Here is an 18,197-nt window from a genome sequence, read left to right on the forward strand (position 1 = left end):
AGCATATACTTGTCTAGATTCATATGACCTAAGTCTATACTAGAAAATGCAGATTTAGTTTCTGCACCATTGTGACATAACTGGGATCAACATGGCAGCAGAGGATTGGAGGGCTGGCCTCTGCATTAGGGGCCAGTATGCTGCTTAAATAGTAGCAGACACTGGTAAAAGTGAACTAAAATAGGCTGCAGGAGGTGTTACGCCAACATGAGGTATCGTGTGTGTGACCAGTCTAGGGAAACACTAAAGCTGAGTGATGAAGGAGTAGGATGAGCAAGTGGGTAAGACAGAAATCGGGCTAGGCCTCGGATTTTAGTCCAGGAACTCTTGTCAAGGTGCCAAGGGAATGGGAACACTGAGATCAGTTGCGACATGGGGATGTCAGAGCACACAGACAGTTTCCAGTCTTCAGCTGTGCTGTAAGAACCACCATCAGAAAAAACAAAACACTACGTGTCTGTCAGTCACAATTCAATGCTAGACGAGGGTTAGGAAAAAGTTATTGTTTTCTAATTACAAAGACAGTAGTATCAGTCTTCTACAGGTATTCCTGGATTTTTAACACCTACATAAATTATGTATCATGAAAAAATTAACCTCAATATATAGGTATAAGATACTCACTTAGTTCTAGCAGTGATACAAACACATTTTACATGTTTTTCACCTTCAACTAATTTATAATTGGAAAGTTAGCATTTACATATAAAAAATAAACAGTTCAGAATGTCATAGACTTTATGTAATAAACAGTTCAAAGTTGCAAATAATTAATATAAAGATCGTAGTGACTTCAGAAGCAGGAACTATTCTTGTGGAAAGTAATGATTGGAAAAGGCTTCTTCTAGCAGACAGGGTTGGGTGACAACAGTCAGTCCTTGCTGTGTGGATGTCAGACTTAGAAGAGAAAATGAGTGTATGTTCTTTATCATTTAAACCTAAGGCAACATAATGGGCATAATTTTTTTGGATTTTTTTTTATTATTAAATTTAATGCAGTGACATTGATAAATCAGGGTACATATGTTGAGAGAAAACATCTCCAGATTATTTTGACATTTGATTGTGCTGTATACCCCTCCCCCAAAGCCAAATTGTCTTCTGTCACCTTCTATCTTGTTTTCTTTGTGCCCCTCCCCTCCCCCACCCCCTCTCTCCTTCCTCGCCCCATCCCCCTCCCCCCACCCCCCCACTCCCGTTGCTATCACATTCTTGTTCATGTCTCTGAGTCTCATTTTTATGTCCCATCTACGTATGGATTCATATAGTTCTTAGTTTTTTCTGACTTACTTATTTCGCTCAGTATAATGTTATCAAGGTCCATCCATGTTATTGTAAATGATCCGATGTCATCATTTCTTATGACTGAGTAGTATTCCATAGTATATATGTACCAAAGCTTTTTAATCCACTCGTCCTCTGACGGACACTTGAGCTGTTTCCAGATCTTCGTTTTTGTGAACAATGCTGCCACAAACATGGGGGTGCATTTCTCCTTTTGGAGCCGTTCTATGGTGTTCTTGGGGTATATTCCTAAAAGTGGGATAGCTGGGTCAAAAGGCAGTTTGATTTTCAGTTTTTTGAGGAATCTCCATACTGTTTTCCACAGTAGCTGCACCAGTCTACATTCCCACCAGCAGTGCAGAAGGGTTCCCTTTTCTCCACATCCTCGCCAGCACTTATTCTGTGTTGTTTTGTTGATGAGCGCCATTCTGGCTAGTGTGAGGTGATATCTCATTGTGGTTTTAATTTGCATTTCTCTAATCATTAGTGATGTTGAACATTTTTTCATATGTCTATTGGCCATCTGTATATCCTCTTTGAAATATGTCATTGGTATTTTCATTGGTATTGCATTGAATTTATAGATTGCTTTGGGTAATATAGACATTTTAATGATGTTTATTCTTCCTAACCATGAGCACGGTATATGCTTCCACTTGTTTGTATCTTCCTTGATTTCTTTTATCAATGCTTTGTAATTTTCTGAGTACAAGTCTTTAGTCTCCTTGGTTAAGTTTACTCCTAGGTACTTTATTAATGGTCATAATTTAATCTGCAAAAATCACAATCTGGTTTTGAGCTTTGTATTATTTAAATAAAGAGTCCAAGTTTTCCTGACTTTTAAGTAATGACCAGTACTTTACTTAATCATTACTACTGATAGGGTTTACAATATTTATTTCTATATCATAATGACTATGGGACTTCTTTATATTTATTAAAAATATCACTCATACTTATGAAACAGACTTCAAAAACAATTCATTATACCAGAGTCTAGATATTTTTATTTCTAGTACAATGTAAGAGAAACAATAGACTTAATTTAGGAGATGAGTTGATGTTAAAAATAAATTTTAATATTTTTACTAAACATTTAAGGAAGAAGTTTAATACCTGTATTATACTCAGTGTATTCTAGAAATAGAATAGGTAACACTTTATAGCTAATTTTATGAGATCTCATCACCTTATAAAACACCAAAGCCATTATAAAAAGTAAAATTACAGACCAATATCCACCATAACATAGGTAAAATAATTCTTAATAAAATTTGACAAATCAAGTACAGAAATATATGGAAAGGATTACATCATGAGCAAGAGGCATTTAATCCAAAAATTTAAAGTTTGTTTATTATTCAAAAATATGCATCAGTGTAATATATCACATCAACACACTAAAAAAGAAAAATATATATGGATATTTCAATAGATATAGAGAAAGTATTTTAAAAATTCAGCATCTATTCATGATATAAACTCTTAGTACATTGGAAATTAAACTCCCTTGGTGTGATAAATGGTATCTACAAAAGCCTGTAGCTAACATTATTCTTAGTGATGAAAGACTAAATACTTTTCTCGTAGATCAAAAACACGGCAAGGATGTTGTCACTCAGCACTTCTATTCAACACTGGGCTGGGCTGGCAGTCTTAGCCAGTTCAACTAGGCAATAAGACAGTTCTAAGAATTCTAGAACTAATAAGTGAATTTAATAATATCACAGGATAAAGGTCAATATTCAAAAGTCAACTATAATATTTATATGTGAAATATTTAAAATTTAAACAAACAATAAAACCATTATAATAGTACCAAAAACATGAAGTACTCAAGGATGTACTAAATAAAATATGTGAAAGACCTGAACAATAAAAACTACAAAATGTTTCTGGGAAAAATTAATAAAAAAGTAAATAAATGCAAAAATATACTGTGTTGGTGGGTCAGAACACCCAGTATGTTAACCTTTTAGTTTTCTCCACACTTGTCTATGGGCCCTAATTTAATTAGAATTCTGATAGGCTTTTTTGTTTTTTGATGGAAATTAACCAGCTGATTTTAAAAAGTCTGTGAAAATAAAAAAGACCAGGGTTAAACAAAACAAATTTAAAAAGAACAGAGTTGTGTGATTGTTGTAAAGAGAGACAATGGATCAATGGAAGAGAGAAGACAGTCTTACCACTCGATAATAAAAAAGCAAACTACTCTAAACAAAGTGAGCAAATGACTTGAACAGAGGCTGCACCTACGAAGATATACAGATGACCAATCAGCATATGAAAAATGCTTCACATCATTATTCATTTGGGAAACTCAGTTTTAAACCACAGATAGGCTTATGTTATATACATACTGTAATGGATATATTAAGTAGATTGAAAATACTTACTATTGATGTGGATGTGGAGTCCATGAAATACTTGTAACTTAACTGGTATGAATGCAAAAGGGGTATATCCATTTGGAAAACAGTTTTTTAGCATCTTATAAGACTGAACATATAGTTATCGATTGACCCAATAATTCCAAGCCTAGATATTTTCACAAGAGAAATAAATATATATGTCCACATTAAGACCTGTATAGCAGCTTCATTCATAAGAGTCAAAGACTAGATATAATACAATGTTCATCCACATGTAAGTGGGTCAACTAATTATGATGTAATATTATATGTGATACTACTCAGCAATAAGGTCTGAACTGATACAACATCCATGTGACTTCAGAGTATTATGTGATGCCAAAAAGGCATGCAGTAATGACATTCTATATTATTCCATTTATATAACATTAAATTTTAATGGAGTTTCTAGAAAAAAGCATAGGCAGTAAGTTCCTTGACATAGGACTTGGCAATTATTTTTTGATCTGTCACTAAAAACAAAAATAAACAAGTAGTACCACATTCTGAAAAGATTTTGCACAGCCCAGTAATCCATCAAAAAAATGATAAGGAAACCTACCAAGTAGGAGGACACATTTTCAAATACTATATCTGCTAAGGGGCTAATACCTGAAATTATATAAAGAAGTCATACAACTCATTAGCAAAAAAATAATAATAAACTAAAACATCAAACAAGAAAGAATTTCATCAAAAATGGACAACATCCAAATAGACATTGAATAGAAATTTTTTCAAAGACGTACAGATGACCAACAGGTACATGAAACATGCTCAACACGACAGTAATCATCAGGGAAATGCAAGTTAAAACTCTAGTGAGCTATCCTCTCACTCTTGATAAAATGGCTGTTTTCTAAAAGAGAAGATAAAACATTGTAGGCAAGGATGTGGAGAAAAGGGAGCCCTTGCACACTGTCGGTGGTAATAGAAATTGGTGCAGCCACGATGGAAACAGTACGGAGCTTCCCTAGAAAATTTAAAAGTTACCAGGTGATCTAGCAACTTTATTTCTCAGAATTTATTCAAAGAAAACAAAAGCGCTAACTGGAAAAGGTATCTGCGCCCTCATGTTCATTGCAGCATTATTTACAATAGCCAAGATCTGGAAACAGCCTGAGTGTCTATTGATGGATGACTGCATAAAGAATCGTGTTACAATGGAATGTTATTCAGCCATAAAAAAGGATAAAATCATGTCATTTACAACATGGATGAAACTCAAGAGCATTATGCAAAGCGAAATGATTACTGTATGATCTCTCTTACATGTGGAATCTAAAAACAAATAGAAAACCTAAGCTTGTGGATACAGAGAACAGATTGGTGGTTGCCAGAGGTGGGATGGGGGTGATGAAATGGGTGAAGGGGGTCAAAATGTTAAAAAAAAATCTTTATTAAACATGTAGATGCTAGAGTCTTGTCTGTGACTTAAGGAATCAGAATCTTTATTTGGGACTTGGGCATCACCCTTTGTAATATGTTCTGCAAATGATCAGGATACACCAGGGTTTGAGGACTATTATGCTTAATTCACTCGTAGCCTCATCTTACCAGCCATGTGTAATTATCACCATCTTTAACCATAACTTTCAATGCAAGTAGGCTCATAAACTGAGTCGGTTGTTTTCTATACTGCTCTAAAAAGTATAACTATTTAGGTTCATAGTAGAATAATGTAACCACCTGCTTTATGTGTTTAAAATTATGAGATTTATTTGCAGATACAAATGAAGGTGATTAAACACTGAAATCCTAATATGAGGGTCCTTGCTTTGCCCAGCACAGTTCGGTAGTAAGAAACCAAGAACAGTGGCTGCCTACTGAGATTGGAATTCGGGCAGCTTTCACACTGTATATCTTATTGCGCTTTTAAAAAATAATTTGAATATTTAAATAATAATTTTTATTGTTACATGTTTTTATACCATGGTTATATTTTTAAACTTGATTTCACTGTAGCTCCATCTTAGAATTTCAAAGCTTAGCATTTAAATGAATTCCAGGTACCATTTAATCCTATCATTTGTATTTTTTACTTCAAATCATTTTTTATTTTTTTAATTACAGTTGATGTACAATATTATATTAATTTCAGAAGTACAACCCAGTAATTAGACTTTATCATATATTAAAGTATGAACGCAGTCTATAGATTTTCTTATATGGTCATCTAGCTTTTGTATGAAAAATTTACTTTCGGAGATAATGAATCCTGTTGTTTCAACTATTCAAAAACATTCCACAGAAACTCTTTATTTTTTATTGCATTAAATAACTTTATTGAATTCATTGAGTCATTTGTTCACAAGACACTATTTATTTAACAGAAGCATTGCTATTACAGTTTTATTGCACATTTCTGTACTTCAAATGTCATTGAATTATAATTTCAAATACGATAATGTTATAATGTAGCTTTCTCTGAAATTTATGCATAATTAAGATTTATAATACTGAAGATTGATTATTGAAGAAGTTAGATTAACCAAAACTATTAGGAATACTAATTTCGAAGGTCTTTTCCTTTTTAGATTACTGTGCCACGCCATGAAGGACCACATAGTCCGTGTTGCGAACGAAGCGGAGTTCATTCTGAACCGACAGAGAGCTGAGGACGTGCATAAACACGCAGAGTTCGAGGTAAGGTTTAGGAGCAGATTAAACTCTGCTTTTTTGTCATAAGTAAGCCATCACTGATAGTAACCTTACATTACGAAGGGCATTCTGAAGAGGAAAATTTCACTGAAGACATTTTAGTTCTTGAGTAAATGTCAAAATGGAGCACTAGTTTAGTTTCACTTTACAACATGAAGGGATCCCTCCTGCCCTAGGACTAAGGACTTGGTAGGCTGAAGTTCTTCTAAGTTATCTTTAAAGGCAAATAAAGTTTTATAATGCAATTACTTTAGTAATTTTTAAGGTAGGAAAGTTAACATATACCATTTGATAAAGTTAGAACTATAAAGAAGTTCAGTTTCCAAATGTTCAGTAATTTATTCTTTTTTAATTAATGTATCTGTCTTTAGAGTGGTCATATAGCATTTTAGATCATATTTTATTTTTATAATTGATGTTTTATTGACAATTCAAGCATTGCTAATTTGTGATAGCTATGTAGACCTATATGTATATATGGAAATATAACAGTTTAAGCCTGATCAGGTTGTGGTACAGTGGATAGAACGTCGGACTGGGATGCAGAGGACCCAGGTTCGAAACCCTGAGGTTGCCAGCTTGAGCACGGGCTCACCAGCTTGAGCATGGGGTTGCTGGCTTGAACAAAGGGTCACTCACTCTGATGTAGCCCCCTCCCGCCCTCAGTTAAGGCCCATATGAGAAAGCAATCAATGAACAACTAAGGAGCTGCAATGAAGAATTGATGGCTCTCATATCTCTCTCTTCCTGTCTGTCTGTCCCTATCTATCCCTCTCCCTGTCTCTGTCATACACACCCAAAAAAGAAATATATATTTAAAAATTATCATAAGTACTTTGGGTAAAGAATAAATTAACTATTATTTCCATTTTATATGCAAACTCTGAAGGATGTTGAAATACTATAAACTCCAAAGAAATAATTTTTTAATTTAAAATATTTTTAAATTATAACGTGTCATTAATTATTCACCATTATTTATATTGCTTCAATTCAACAAATCTTCTGATTTCAGTATTTTAAATAAACAATTATTTCAGATCATTCAATTAACAATGCAAAAATGGTTTCAGAAATTTTGAGGTGACCCGGTGTTTGGCTTACGTTAGACTGTCGTGGCCTTGAAAATAATAAATAATTGCACCCAATTTATTCTTCTGATGCCATGTGCAAACAAGTGTGGTGTGGCTGGGAACCGGAGCCAGGCTTTCAGTTTTGATGAGGTTGTTATCTCAGGGAGCCAGCTCTTGTAGTGATGCCAGCTGATGTCCGAGGTCTGCTGATCTCTGACCTGGCCAGCGGAACAGCGAGACAGGGAGACAGCTGCCCGCGCATCCAGACCAACAACCTCTGCTTCATTTGTCAGACAGGACAGCACACGTTGGTCACATAGGATCACAAAAATTTTATTTTGGAAAAAAAATACTATATATTTTAAACATGTATGAAAGTACATTAATAGTTAAGTGTTTGTGAAAGTGAGGTTTTTTTGTCACTTGAACAATAAATAGCATTTGGATATTTATCAGGATATCAGGCTGTAATCCAGATGACAAGATGGAGTTATCTGTATTCTGAAGAATATCTTTAGGTGTAAAATATGTCAGAGCTCTAAACAGAACAAAAACATTCAATTAATTTTCAACTTCTTTAATAAGATTTAGAATATTAACTGAATTCCATGCTGGATCAGTTTGGACTCACTTGTACAGGGTGGGGCAAGGCACACTTTATTTTTGTATTCTTATTTATTAATCATTGTTCTATTTTCCAACTATAAGCCTACATTGTCCCCTTTTTTCTACTAAGAAAATCAAGGTATTTTATGAGGACATAAGCAAATCAATATTTGTTATATGGAAAATATTTAAAGTAAATATTATGAAGCTAGATATTATCTAATAGATTTAATATATATTTAACCAAAATGATACTAATGTAGATGCAGTGTTTTTTAACCTTCTTTAAAATTTTTGTCCCCTAAGGAATCTTTAGCCAGTTTTTATCCTAAGTATTTCCTAGTAAGACTTGATTCCTGTCAATATGCCTCGTATATGTTTCTGAGATGTTTTTATGTACATCTGTGCTTTATATTCTATATGAAAAGAGTAAGTCTTTCCTTTTTCAAATACACCAACACCAGTTCAGCCCTTGGGAATGAGATGGCATTATTGAGGAGGCATGGCCATGTGTGATAAGAAGTTGTGGAGGAGGAGGACATGGGGACTCAGTGATGTTTAGATTATGTATACATAGAATACCAATGTAAACCTAATTTTGAGGGTATTATCATTGTTCCTTAATTAATGTATATTATTTTTTACCCAAATGCTTGAATTTGTTTTTTTTTGGTCAGTGTTATTAGTAAAATGCATTGGTGTGTGTGTGTGTGTGTTTGGGGTGTATGTATGTAGTTCACCAAACACATGATGTTTAAATTGTGAAAGATTTTATAAAAGTCAGGACATTTTATTGGAACTTTGTGAGGGATTTTTATCTTACATATAAGCCTTTAATGATGAGAAAAGTATATTTAATGTGAGACAGGTACTGTACAGTTAAGTTTTTTTAGTTAACTTTAACCACTGTAATTATTAAAGAAGGAAAATAAAAATTTAATTTTCTTCTCCAATGAGCTAATGAAGTATTAATGTCATTATGTAGGCAGATCATTGTGCTAATTGGTTATTCCCTGTACAAAAAGATGAATTGGAAAATGAATTAATCCTCTTAGATTACTGCAGGGTTATTTCTGTGGAAGAAGCAAGTTGTGGTCATCATCTATGACAGTGAGAGGCGGACGGATATGTACAGGTCCCTCCATGAGAAATGTGAAATAGTTACATGTATTTTTTAGCTGTAGATATGTTTTTACTTCCTAGTTATATGCCTGATATTGCATATTTGGTAACGTTAACATTTACAGCCAATCCAGCCTATACTGAATCATAAAAAATATCATAAAAATCAAACATGATTAAATAAATGGTCATCTTCCTGTTCATATTGAACCTTTTGCTACACAATGGAAATGATTAGTGATGTTACTAATACCAGCGGGCATGAAAGCAAATAGTTAACACAGTACAAATTATTTTACATCTATGTATGCATAAATACAAAGAATACATTTTTACAAGTTTGAAAGGTGACCCTATGTGTTCTTTAGAATAAAGCTTCAAAAGTTCTCAGTAGCTGAGTTCATTACCCTTTACCTGAAGGTTAGCTGTCATTCCTTATTTATGCACGGTGGAAGTTGTACATTCATCATTATTCATTGTGCGCATTTCTTCACAGTCCCAGTGCGCCCAGTATGCCGCTGATAGAAGAGAGGAAGAGAAGATGTGTGACCATCTTATCAGCGCTGCGAAACACAGGGACCATGTCACAGCCAACCAGCTGAAACAGAAGATCCTCAACATCCTCACCAACAAGCATGGGGCCTGGGGGGCCGTGTCTCACAGGTGAGCACTGGCGAGTTACAGTGAGCGTGACGTGCAGGTGAAGTGCAGTCCAAATAGAAAATGACTGTAGATCTTTTCATTAGTTAGAGAATATGATTGTATTAAAAATTATTATGATTTTTCCCCTGATATCTTTAGTAATGGTTTTTAGAATGGTTTAGAAGAAAATTGAAACTTAAAAGTAGCTCTGATAGAAGTGATTTCTAATTTAGGATTATGTGTAACATAAAATTTGTTTAGGCAAGTATTTTCATTTAAATAGTCAAATCTTTCTACTTATTAATTTTATATCAGCCTCAATTTTTATCATCTATAAGTATTAATGTAAGCATTTACTATGGATAAGTAATACATTCTTTTTATATTTCTCCTCCTTAATTTTCTATTTAGTCTTTCTTAGGAAAGGTTTCATCTCAAACAAAGGCACTTATGATATTATAGTACAACTAAAAGTTGGTTGTTTATAAATTACAGTTTCATGGGAATAAAATTATAAAGTATATGGGCTTAATTTTTTTCTCCTGCACAGTGAAGTTTCCTAGAACACTCGTGGTGAGGTAGCATGTCCAGAGTGCTGGCGCTCTTCATTTGTGCATCTGCATGGATTTGATCGTGTTGGTTATATTATGTCTCTGACTGGCCAAGTATGGGGTTGGTTAACTGGACAGGACTCTGCTGAGAATTCTGGTGGAAATGATTCTGTTATTTGGGAAGAACATTTGAATATGCCCAGAATAGTATTTGACCAACTGTCATTGCATTTCAGATACAAGATAGATTTAAGAAAACTTTATTTTTTAATGTAAAATTATAAGCTAATGTCTTTAAAGTCAAAAGTCAATATTTATTTTTCATAATAATAACAATACTGTGACATCGAACATTTATCAAGTATTTATTGTGTGTCAGGCATTATACTAAGAACTTTATGTGAATTATTTTGTTTAAACTCCATATCATCTCTTTGAAGGTTTACACTTAAAATTTTCCATATTACAATGAAGAAACCAAAGATCTCAGAGGTTAGGTAAACATAAATAGTGTCACACAGATTGTACAAGCAGAGGCAGAGTGTGCCGGTGTGGGCTGTCCAGAACACAGGGACAGACCCAACAGAACATGTTTGGGACACAGAGCTATATAACTGGAGACATCGGCACAGATCAAGATTTATTATAAAGAATTGGCTTATGATTGTGGAGCTGGCAGGTCTGAAGTCTGCAGGGTAGGCAGATGGGCTGGAAACTCAAGCAGCACTTCTGTGACAGTCTTGGGGCAGAATTCCTTCAGTGCTTTCTCTTATGGCCTTCGTCTAATTGAATGAGGCCCACCTACATTCTTGAGAACACTATTTTTACTTAAAGCTGATTGAGTGTAAATGTTAACCACACCTACAAAACGTTTCAGAACAACATCTTGACTAGTATTTTACCAAGCCATTAAGCACCATAGCCTAGCCAAGTCGGCATGTAAAATTTAGCCATCATACCAAGTAGAAATCACATGAACATTTTGTCCAGCTGTAGACATTGTCTCTTGTTTTGTGTCATCTGCATGGGATTTATCAACTGAGTTATAAACCATCAAGAATATAACATTATAGTGCTAATAATTCAGTTCAAGGGATTTGGGATGTTGCTTTAAATGTATAAAGCTGAATGTGGTTTAGGTTTTATTATCTTAAGGAACTATTAAAAGAAAAACAAAAGTAACTCAAAATCAGCAGAAGAAAGGCAATAGTAAAAATTAGAGCAGAAGTAAATGAAATAGAGAACAGAAAAACTATAGAAAAAAATTAATACAACAAAGAGCTGGTTCTTTGAAAAGATCAATAAAATTGATAAACCCCTGGCTAGACTCACTAAGGAAAAAAGAGAAGGGACTCATATAAACAAAACATGAAATGAAAGAGGAGAAATTGGCCCTGGCTGGTTGGCTCAGTGGTAGAACGTCGGCCTGGTGTGCAGGAGTCCTGGGTTCGATTCCCGGCCAGGGCACACAGGAGAAGTGCCCATTTGCTTCTCCACCCCTCCCCCTCTCCTTTCTCTCTGTCTCTCTCTTCCCCTCCCGCAGCCAAGGCTCCATTGGAGCAAAGTTGGCCTGGGCGCTGAGGATGGCTCTGTGGCCTCTGCTTCAGGCGCTAGAATGGCTCTGGTTGCAGCAGAGCGACGCCCCAGATGGGCAGAGCATCGCCCCCTGGTGGGCATGCCGGGTAGATCCCAGTCGGGCGCATGCGGGAGTCTGTCTGACTGCCTCCCCATTTCCAGCTTCAGAAAAATACAAAAAAAAAATAATGAAAGAGGAGAAATTACCACAGGTATCATAGATGTACAAAGGATCATTGTAGAATACTATGAAAAATTGTATGGCACTAAATTTAACAATCTAAAAGAAATGGGTAAATTCCTAGAACTCCACAATCTTCCTAGACTGAGTCACCAAGAAGTGGAAAGCCTAAATAGACCCATAAGCAGGGAGGAAATAGAAACAACTATCAAAAATTTCCACAAAAATAAAAGTCTGGAGCCAGATAGCGACACTAGTGAATTGTACCAAACATTCATAGAAAAGTTGGTTTCTATTCTCTCAAAGTCTTCCAAAAAATAGAATAAGAAGCAATACTCCCTAACACATTTTATGAGGTCAACATAACCGTCATACCAAAACCTGGCAAAGAGATTACAAAAAAAAAGAACACTACATACCAATATCTCCAATAAATACAGATGCAAAAATCTTTAAAAAAAATACTAGCAAATCAGCTTGGCCGGGCAGTGGCACAGTGGATAGAGCATCAGACTGGGATGTGGAGGACCCAGGTTCGAGACCCTGAGGTTGCCAGCTTGAGCACGGGCTCATCTGGTTTGAGCAAGGCTCACTGGCTTGAGCTCAAGGTCGCTGGCTCGAGCAAGGGTTAACTCAGTCTGCTATAGCCCCCTTATCAAGGCACATATGAGAAAGCAATCAACAAACAACTAAGGTGCCACAACGAAGAATTGATACTTCTCATCTCTCTCCTTTTCTCTCTGTCCCCCTCTCTGACTCTCTCTGTTACAAAATAAATTTTAAAAAATACTAGCAAATCAAACACAACACATTAAAAAAATTAATACATCACAAACAAGTGGGATTAACATTCCAGGAGCACAAGGATGGTTCAACATATGTAAATCAATTAATGTCATACACCATATCAATAAAACAAAGAACAGAAATCATATGATCCTATAAATGGATGCAGAAAAGGCATTCAATAAGATATAACATCCCTTTATGTTTAAAACACTCGATAAAATGGGTATAAAAGGAAAATACCTCAACATATAATAAAGGCCAAATATGACAAAGCATCAGCTAATATCATACTAAATGGAGAAAAACTGAAAGCTTTTCCTATAAAATCAGGAGCAAGACAAGGCTTCCCAGTCTCCACTCATATTCAACATAGTGCTGAACGTTTTAGCCAGAGTAATGAGACAAGAGAAAGAAATAAAAGGCATTTATATTGGAAAAGAAGAAGTAAAGGTTTTACTTTTTGCAGATGACAGGATCCTGTATATAGAAAACCCCAAAGACCCTACTGAAAGACTAATAGAAACAATATACCAATACAGTAAGGTCACAGGATACAAAATTAATATACAGAAGTCTATTGCTTTCATATATGCAAACAGTGAAACTTTGGAAAGTGAACTAAAAACATAATCCCTTTTATAGTTGCAACAAAAAAGATAAAATACCTGGGGGTAAACTTAAAAAAGAATGTAAAGGATTTATATACTGAAAACTACAAAACATTATTAAATGAAATTGAAAAAGACACAGTGAAATGGAAAAATATTCCATGTTCATGGATTGGAAGACTCAACATAATTAAAATGGTTATATTACCCAAAGCAATATACAAATTTAGTGCAATTCCTATCACAATTCCAACATCATATTTTAAAGAAATGGAACAAAAAATCACCACGTTTGTTTATAACCATAAAACTTGAATAGCCAAAGCACTCTTGAGAAAAAAGAACAAAGCTGGAGATATTACAATATCTGATTTCAAATTATACTACAGAGTCACAATAATCAAAACAGCATGATATTGGCAGAAAAGTAGAGACACAGACCAGTGGAACAGAATTAAGAGCCCAGAAATAAATCCACATATACAGTGTGTCTGTAAAGTCTTGGTGCACTTTTGACCGGTCACAGGAAAGCAACAAATGACAATAGAAATGTGAAATCTGCACCAAATGAAAGGAAAACCCTCCCAGTTTCTGTAGGATGATGGGGCAGCATGTGCGCATGCGCAGATGATGACATAACACCGTGTATACAGCGGAGCAGCCCACAGCCATGCCAGTTGAGATGTGGATGGTACAGAGGAAAGTTCAGTGTGTTCTGTTGCTCGCTAAATTCGAATCCGTGACCAAAGTGCAATGTGAATATCAGCGCGTTTATAATGAAGCGCCACCACATAGGAATAACATTACTCGGTGAGATAAGCAGTTGAAGGAAACCAGCAGTTTGGTGGAGAAACCCCGTTCTGATAGGCCATCAGTCAGTGACGAGTCTGTAGGGGCTATACAGGATAGCTACCTAAGGAGCCCTAAAAAATGTGTGCGTGAGCCCACATCGAGCTGCACTGAATATGTATGAAACTGGGAGAGTTTTCCTTTTATTTGGTGCAGATTTTACATTTCTATTGTCTTTTGTTGCTTTCCTGTGACCGGTCAAAAGTGCACCATGACTTTACGGACACACTGTATATGGTCAAATCATTTTTGACAAAGGAGCCAAAAACACACAATGGAGAAAAGAAAGCCTCTTCAATAAATCGTGCTGGGAAAATTGGAAAGCCACATGAGAAGAATAAAACTTGACTACAGTTTGTCCCCTAACACAAAAATCAATTTAAAATGTATCAAAGACCTAAACATAAGACCTGAAACAATAAATTACAGAGAAGGATACATAAGCACTAAATTCATGGACCTTGCCAATAGAGGACATTTTATGAATTTGATCCCAATGACAAGGGAAGTAAAGGCAAAAATAAATGGGACTATATTAAACTAAAAAACTTTTGTATGACAAAAGAAACTGACAACAAAACAAGTATTCAAGAAAATGGGAGAAGATATTTGTAAACAACAGCTCAGATAAGGGATTAATATTCTCAGCAATGAACAAACAAGTGATCCAATTAAGAAATGAGGAGAGGACATGAACAGACACTTTTCCCAAGAAGAAATACAAATGACCAACAGATATATGAAAAAATGCTCATCTTCACTAGCTATTTGAGAAATGCAAATGCAAACCACAATGAGATACCATCTCACACCTGTTAGATTAGCTGTTATCAACAAGACAGGTAACAACAAGTGTTGGAGAGGCTGTGGAGAAAAAGGAACTTTCATTCACTATTGGTGGTAATATAAATTAGTACAGCCATTATGGAAGAAAGTATGGTGGTTTCTCAAAATATTAGGAACAGAACTACCTTATGACCCAGCAATCCCAAAACTCGAAAACATTGGTACATAAAAGACACATGCAGCCCCATGTTCATTGCAGCATTATACACGGTTACCAAGACATGGAAACAACCAGAGTGCCCCTCCATAGAGGATTGGATAAAGAAGATGTATATATATATGGTGGAATACTACTCAACCATAAGGAATGATGATGTAGGGTCATTTACAACAACATGGATGGACCTTGAGAACATTATATTTAGTGAAATAAGTAAATCAGAAAAAGCTAAAAACTGTATGATTTTACACATAGGTGGGATACAAGCTGAGACTCATGGACTTAGAGTATAGTGGTTACGGGGGGGGGGGAGATGTGGGGGAGGTGGTGGGGGGGAGGTGTAAAAAGGGACAAATATAAAGTGACAGAAAATGATTTGGCTTTAGATGATGAATATACAACATAATTGACTATTCAAATGATGGAGTGATGTTTGCCTGAAATCTGTGTACACTTATTGATCAATGTCATCCAGTTAAAATTATTTTCTAAATAAAAAAACCAACACAACAATATTTTATTATGTAACTAAAATTACAGCTAAAGGACAAGTGACCTATATAGTGTCAGTCACATGGTAGTGTATCGACTGCATCCTCTGCTCAGCTTCCCCCTCCTTAGATTGACTGAAAGGCTGGTAACAGGACCTCTCAGACGAACATGTGTGTCCTGTCCTTTCCTGCCTCTTTATTTTCAGAGCTAACTAAATAAAAGCATGCAGCCTGTTTATTATCATCCTTTCCTGACTGGGTCACTAAACCTTTAATCTTGAAGGGTAGGTAGTGTTCTCTATAATCTTCCCTAGTTTTTATTCTGTCTAGTTACCTTTTCCCCAACCCCTTTAAGCCCTGGCAACCACTGATCTTTTTATTGTTTCTCTAGTTTTGTCATTTCCAGAACGTCATACAATAGAATCATACAGTACATATTCTTTTCAATTTGGCTTCTTTAACTTCGAAAGAATTAAGGTTTCTCCATGTCTTTTCATGACTTGATTTTCTTTTAGTGCTGAGTAGTATTTCATTGTCTAGATGTATTACAGTTTATTTATCTACTCACCTAATCGAGGACATCTTGGTTGCATCTAAGTTTTGGCAGTTATGTATAAAGCTGCTATAAATATCCACGTGCAGGTTTTTGTGTGGATAGAAGTTGCTAACTCCTTTTTGTATATTCTGAGGATTTTAACTGCTGGATTTTATGGTAGGAGTATGTTTAGTTGTCTAGGAAACCACTGAACTCTTCCACAGTGGCCATACAATTTGCATTCCCACCAGTAAGGAATGAGACGTCCTGTTGTTCAGAATTCTCGCCGGCCATTCAGAGTTGTTAGTATTCCAGATTTTGGCCATTGTAATAGATGTATAGTGGTATCTCTTTTTAATTTACACTTCCCTGTTGATACAGTGTATAAAGCATCTTTTCCTATGCTTATTTCCCATGTATAGCTTCTTTGATGAGGTGTCTATTAAGGTCTTTGGCCTATTTTTTAACCAAATTGTTTTGTTTGTTTTCTTATTGTTTAGTTTTAAGAATTCTTTGTATATTTTGGATAACAGTCCTTTAACAGATGTGTCTTTTGCAGATATTTTTTCCAGTCAGTGACTTGTCTTTTCCTTCTATTGACTATGTCTTTCATAGAGCAGAAGTATGTAATTTTAGCAAAGTCCAGTTGATCCATTCTTTCTTTCATGGATAATATCTTTGTTGTTGTATCTAAAAGGCATCACCCTACCCAAGTCATCTGGGTTTTCTCCTATGATACCTTCTAAGATTTTTACAGTATTGCATTTTACATTTCAGTCTGTGACCCACTTTTATTTAATATTTGTGGAGAGTGTAAGGCAGTGTTTCCCAACCTTTTTTGTGCCATGCCCCACCTTAACCTTTCTAAAATTTTTATGTCCCCCCCATGTAACATATATAATTTTTAACATTAAAAAATTGATTTGTTCACTTAATAAACATAAATGATAGGTTCTAGGAAGAAATCACTATGAAATTGTTAACAAAACACAGTAAGTAAAATTTCAAAACATATAATGAAAAACAAATTTAAATTCTAAATAATTTTAATACAGATTTTTCTATATTAATTTATTATTTTAATTTAGTGTGATCCTTGCGCTTGATGCTTGCTGCACAGAGATTTTATATTAGGTTCCAATTTGGTTAGCTTTAGTCTCAAGTCTCCACGTTGTGTTATATCCAGCCGATTTCTTTTTTTTACCAGTAAATCATTTACAGCACTAAATCCACATTCAGATAAAAATGAAGATGGAAACGGTAGCAATAGTTTTCTTGCACATTTGGTTGAATTTGGGTATTTGATTTCTGTTTCCTCACAAAGCCATGCCATCGCTCCTTTGATATTAAATAAAGCTTTAACTGACTCATCATTTTGCAATTCTGCGAGTTCTTCTTGATACTGCATATTTCATATATCAGACAAATCCACTAACATTGGCTGCATCATCCATGTTGGGAAATCAATTTGTTTTAAATCAGAAAATCTTTCTTTTAAATCAGCCGATAGAATATTCAAATGATTGACAATAACAAGTAAAGCAGTATCAGTTACTTCACATTTTTGGAGCCAATGAAACTGTTTAAAGTTTTTGTTGTTAATATGTTTCTGACATAACTCAATATTGGTAATGAAACCAAATATCTTTGCTTTTGCATCGACAAGAGTTTTATTTATTCCTTGAAGTTGCTTATTTAATATATTTAGTTTTTCAAAGATATCGGCTAAATAACTCACAAATGCTTTACCATCTATTGTTAACAGATACTTCATTTCAGGTTTGTCGCTTAAAAAATCACTAAGAGTATCAAA

The 18,197-nt window shown here is 34.9% G+C and overlaps 1 protein-coding gene across 3 annotated transcripts in view; it reads left to right on the forward strand.

The window, feature by feature from the left end:
- The window catches only part of NBEA (neurobeachin), a 739,008-nt gene that overhangs the window by 359,567 nt on the left and 361,244 nt on the right, over positions 1–18,197 (forward strand). For all 3 annotated transcript variants that reach the window (XM_066381029.1, XM_066381023.1, XM_066381024.1), the window contains exons 36-37: positions 6,233–6,341; positions 9,654–9,820. In XM_066381029.1, the coding sequence (XP_066237126.1) occupies positions 6,233–6,341; positions 9,654–9,820 (276 nt within the window). The remainder of the gene's footprint in view (positions 1–6,232; positions 6,342–9,653; positions 9,821–18,197) is intronic.

Source organism: Saccopteryx leptura, chromosome 4 (assembly GCF_036850995.1).
Source record: "Saccopteryx leptura isolate mSacLep1 chromosome 4, mSacLep1_pri_phased_curated, whole genome shotgun sequence".
In the NCBI taxonomy this organism is placed as follows: domain Eukaryota; kingdom Metazoa; phylum Chordata; class Mammalia; order Chiroptera; family Emballonuridae; genus Saccopteryx; species Saccopteryx leptura.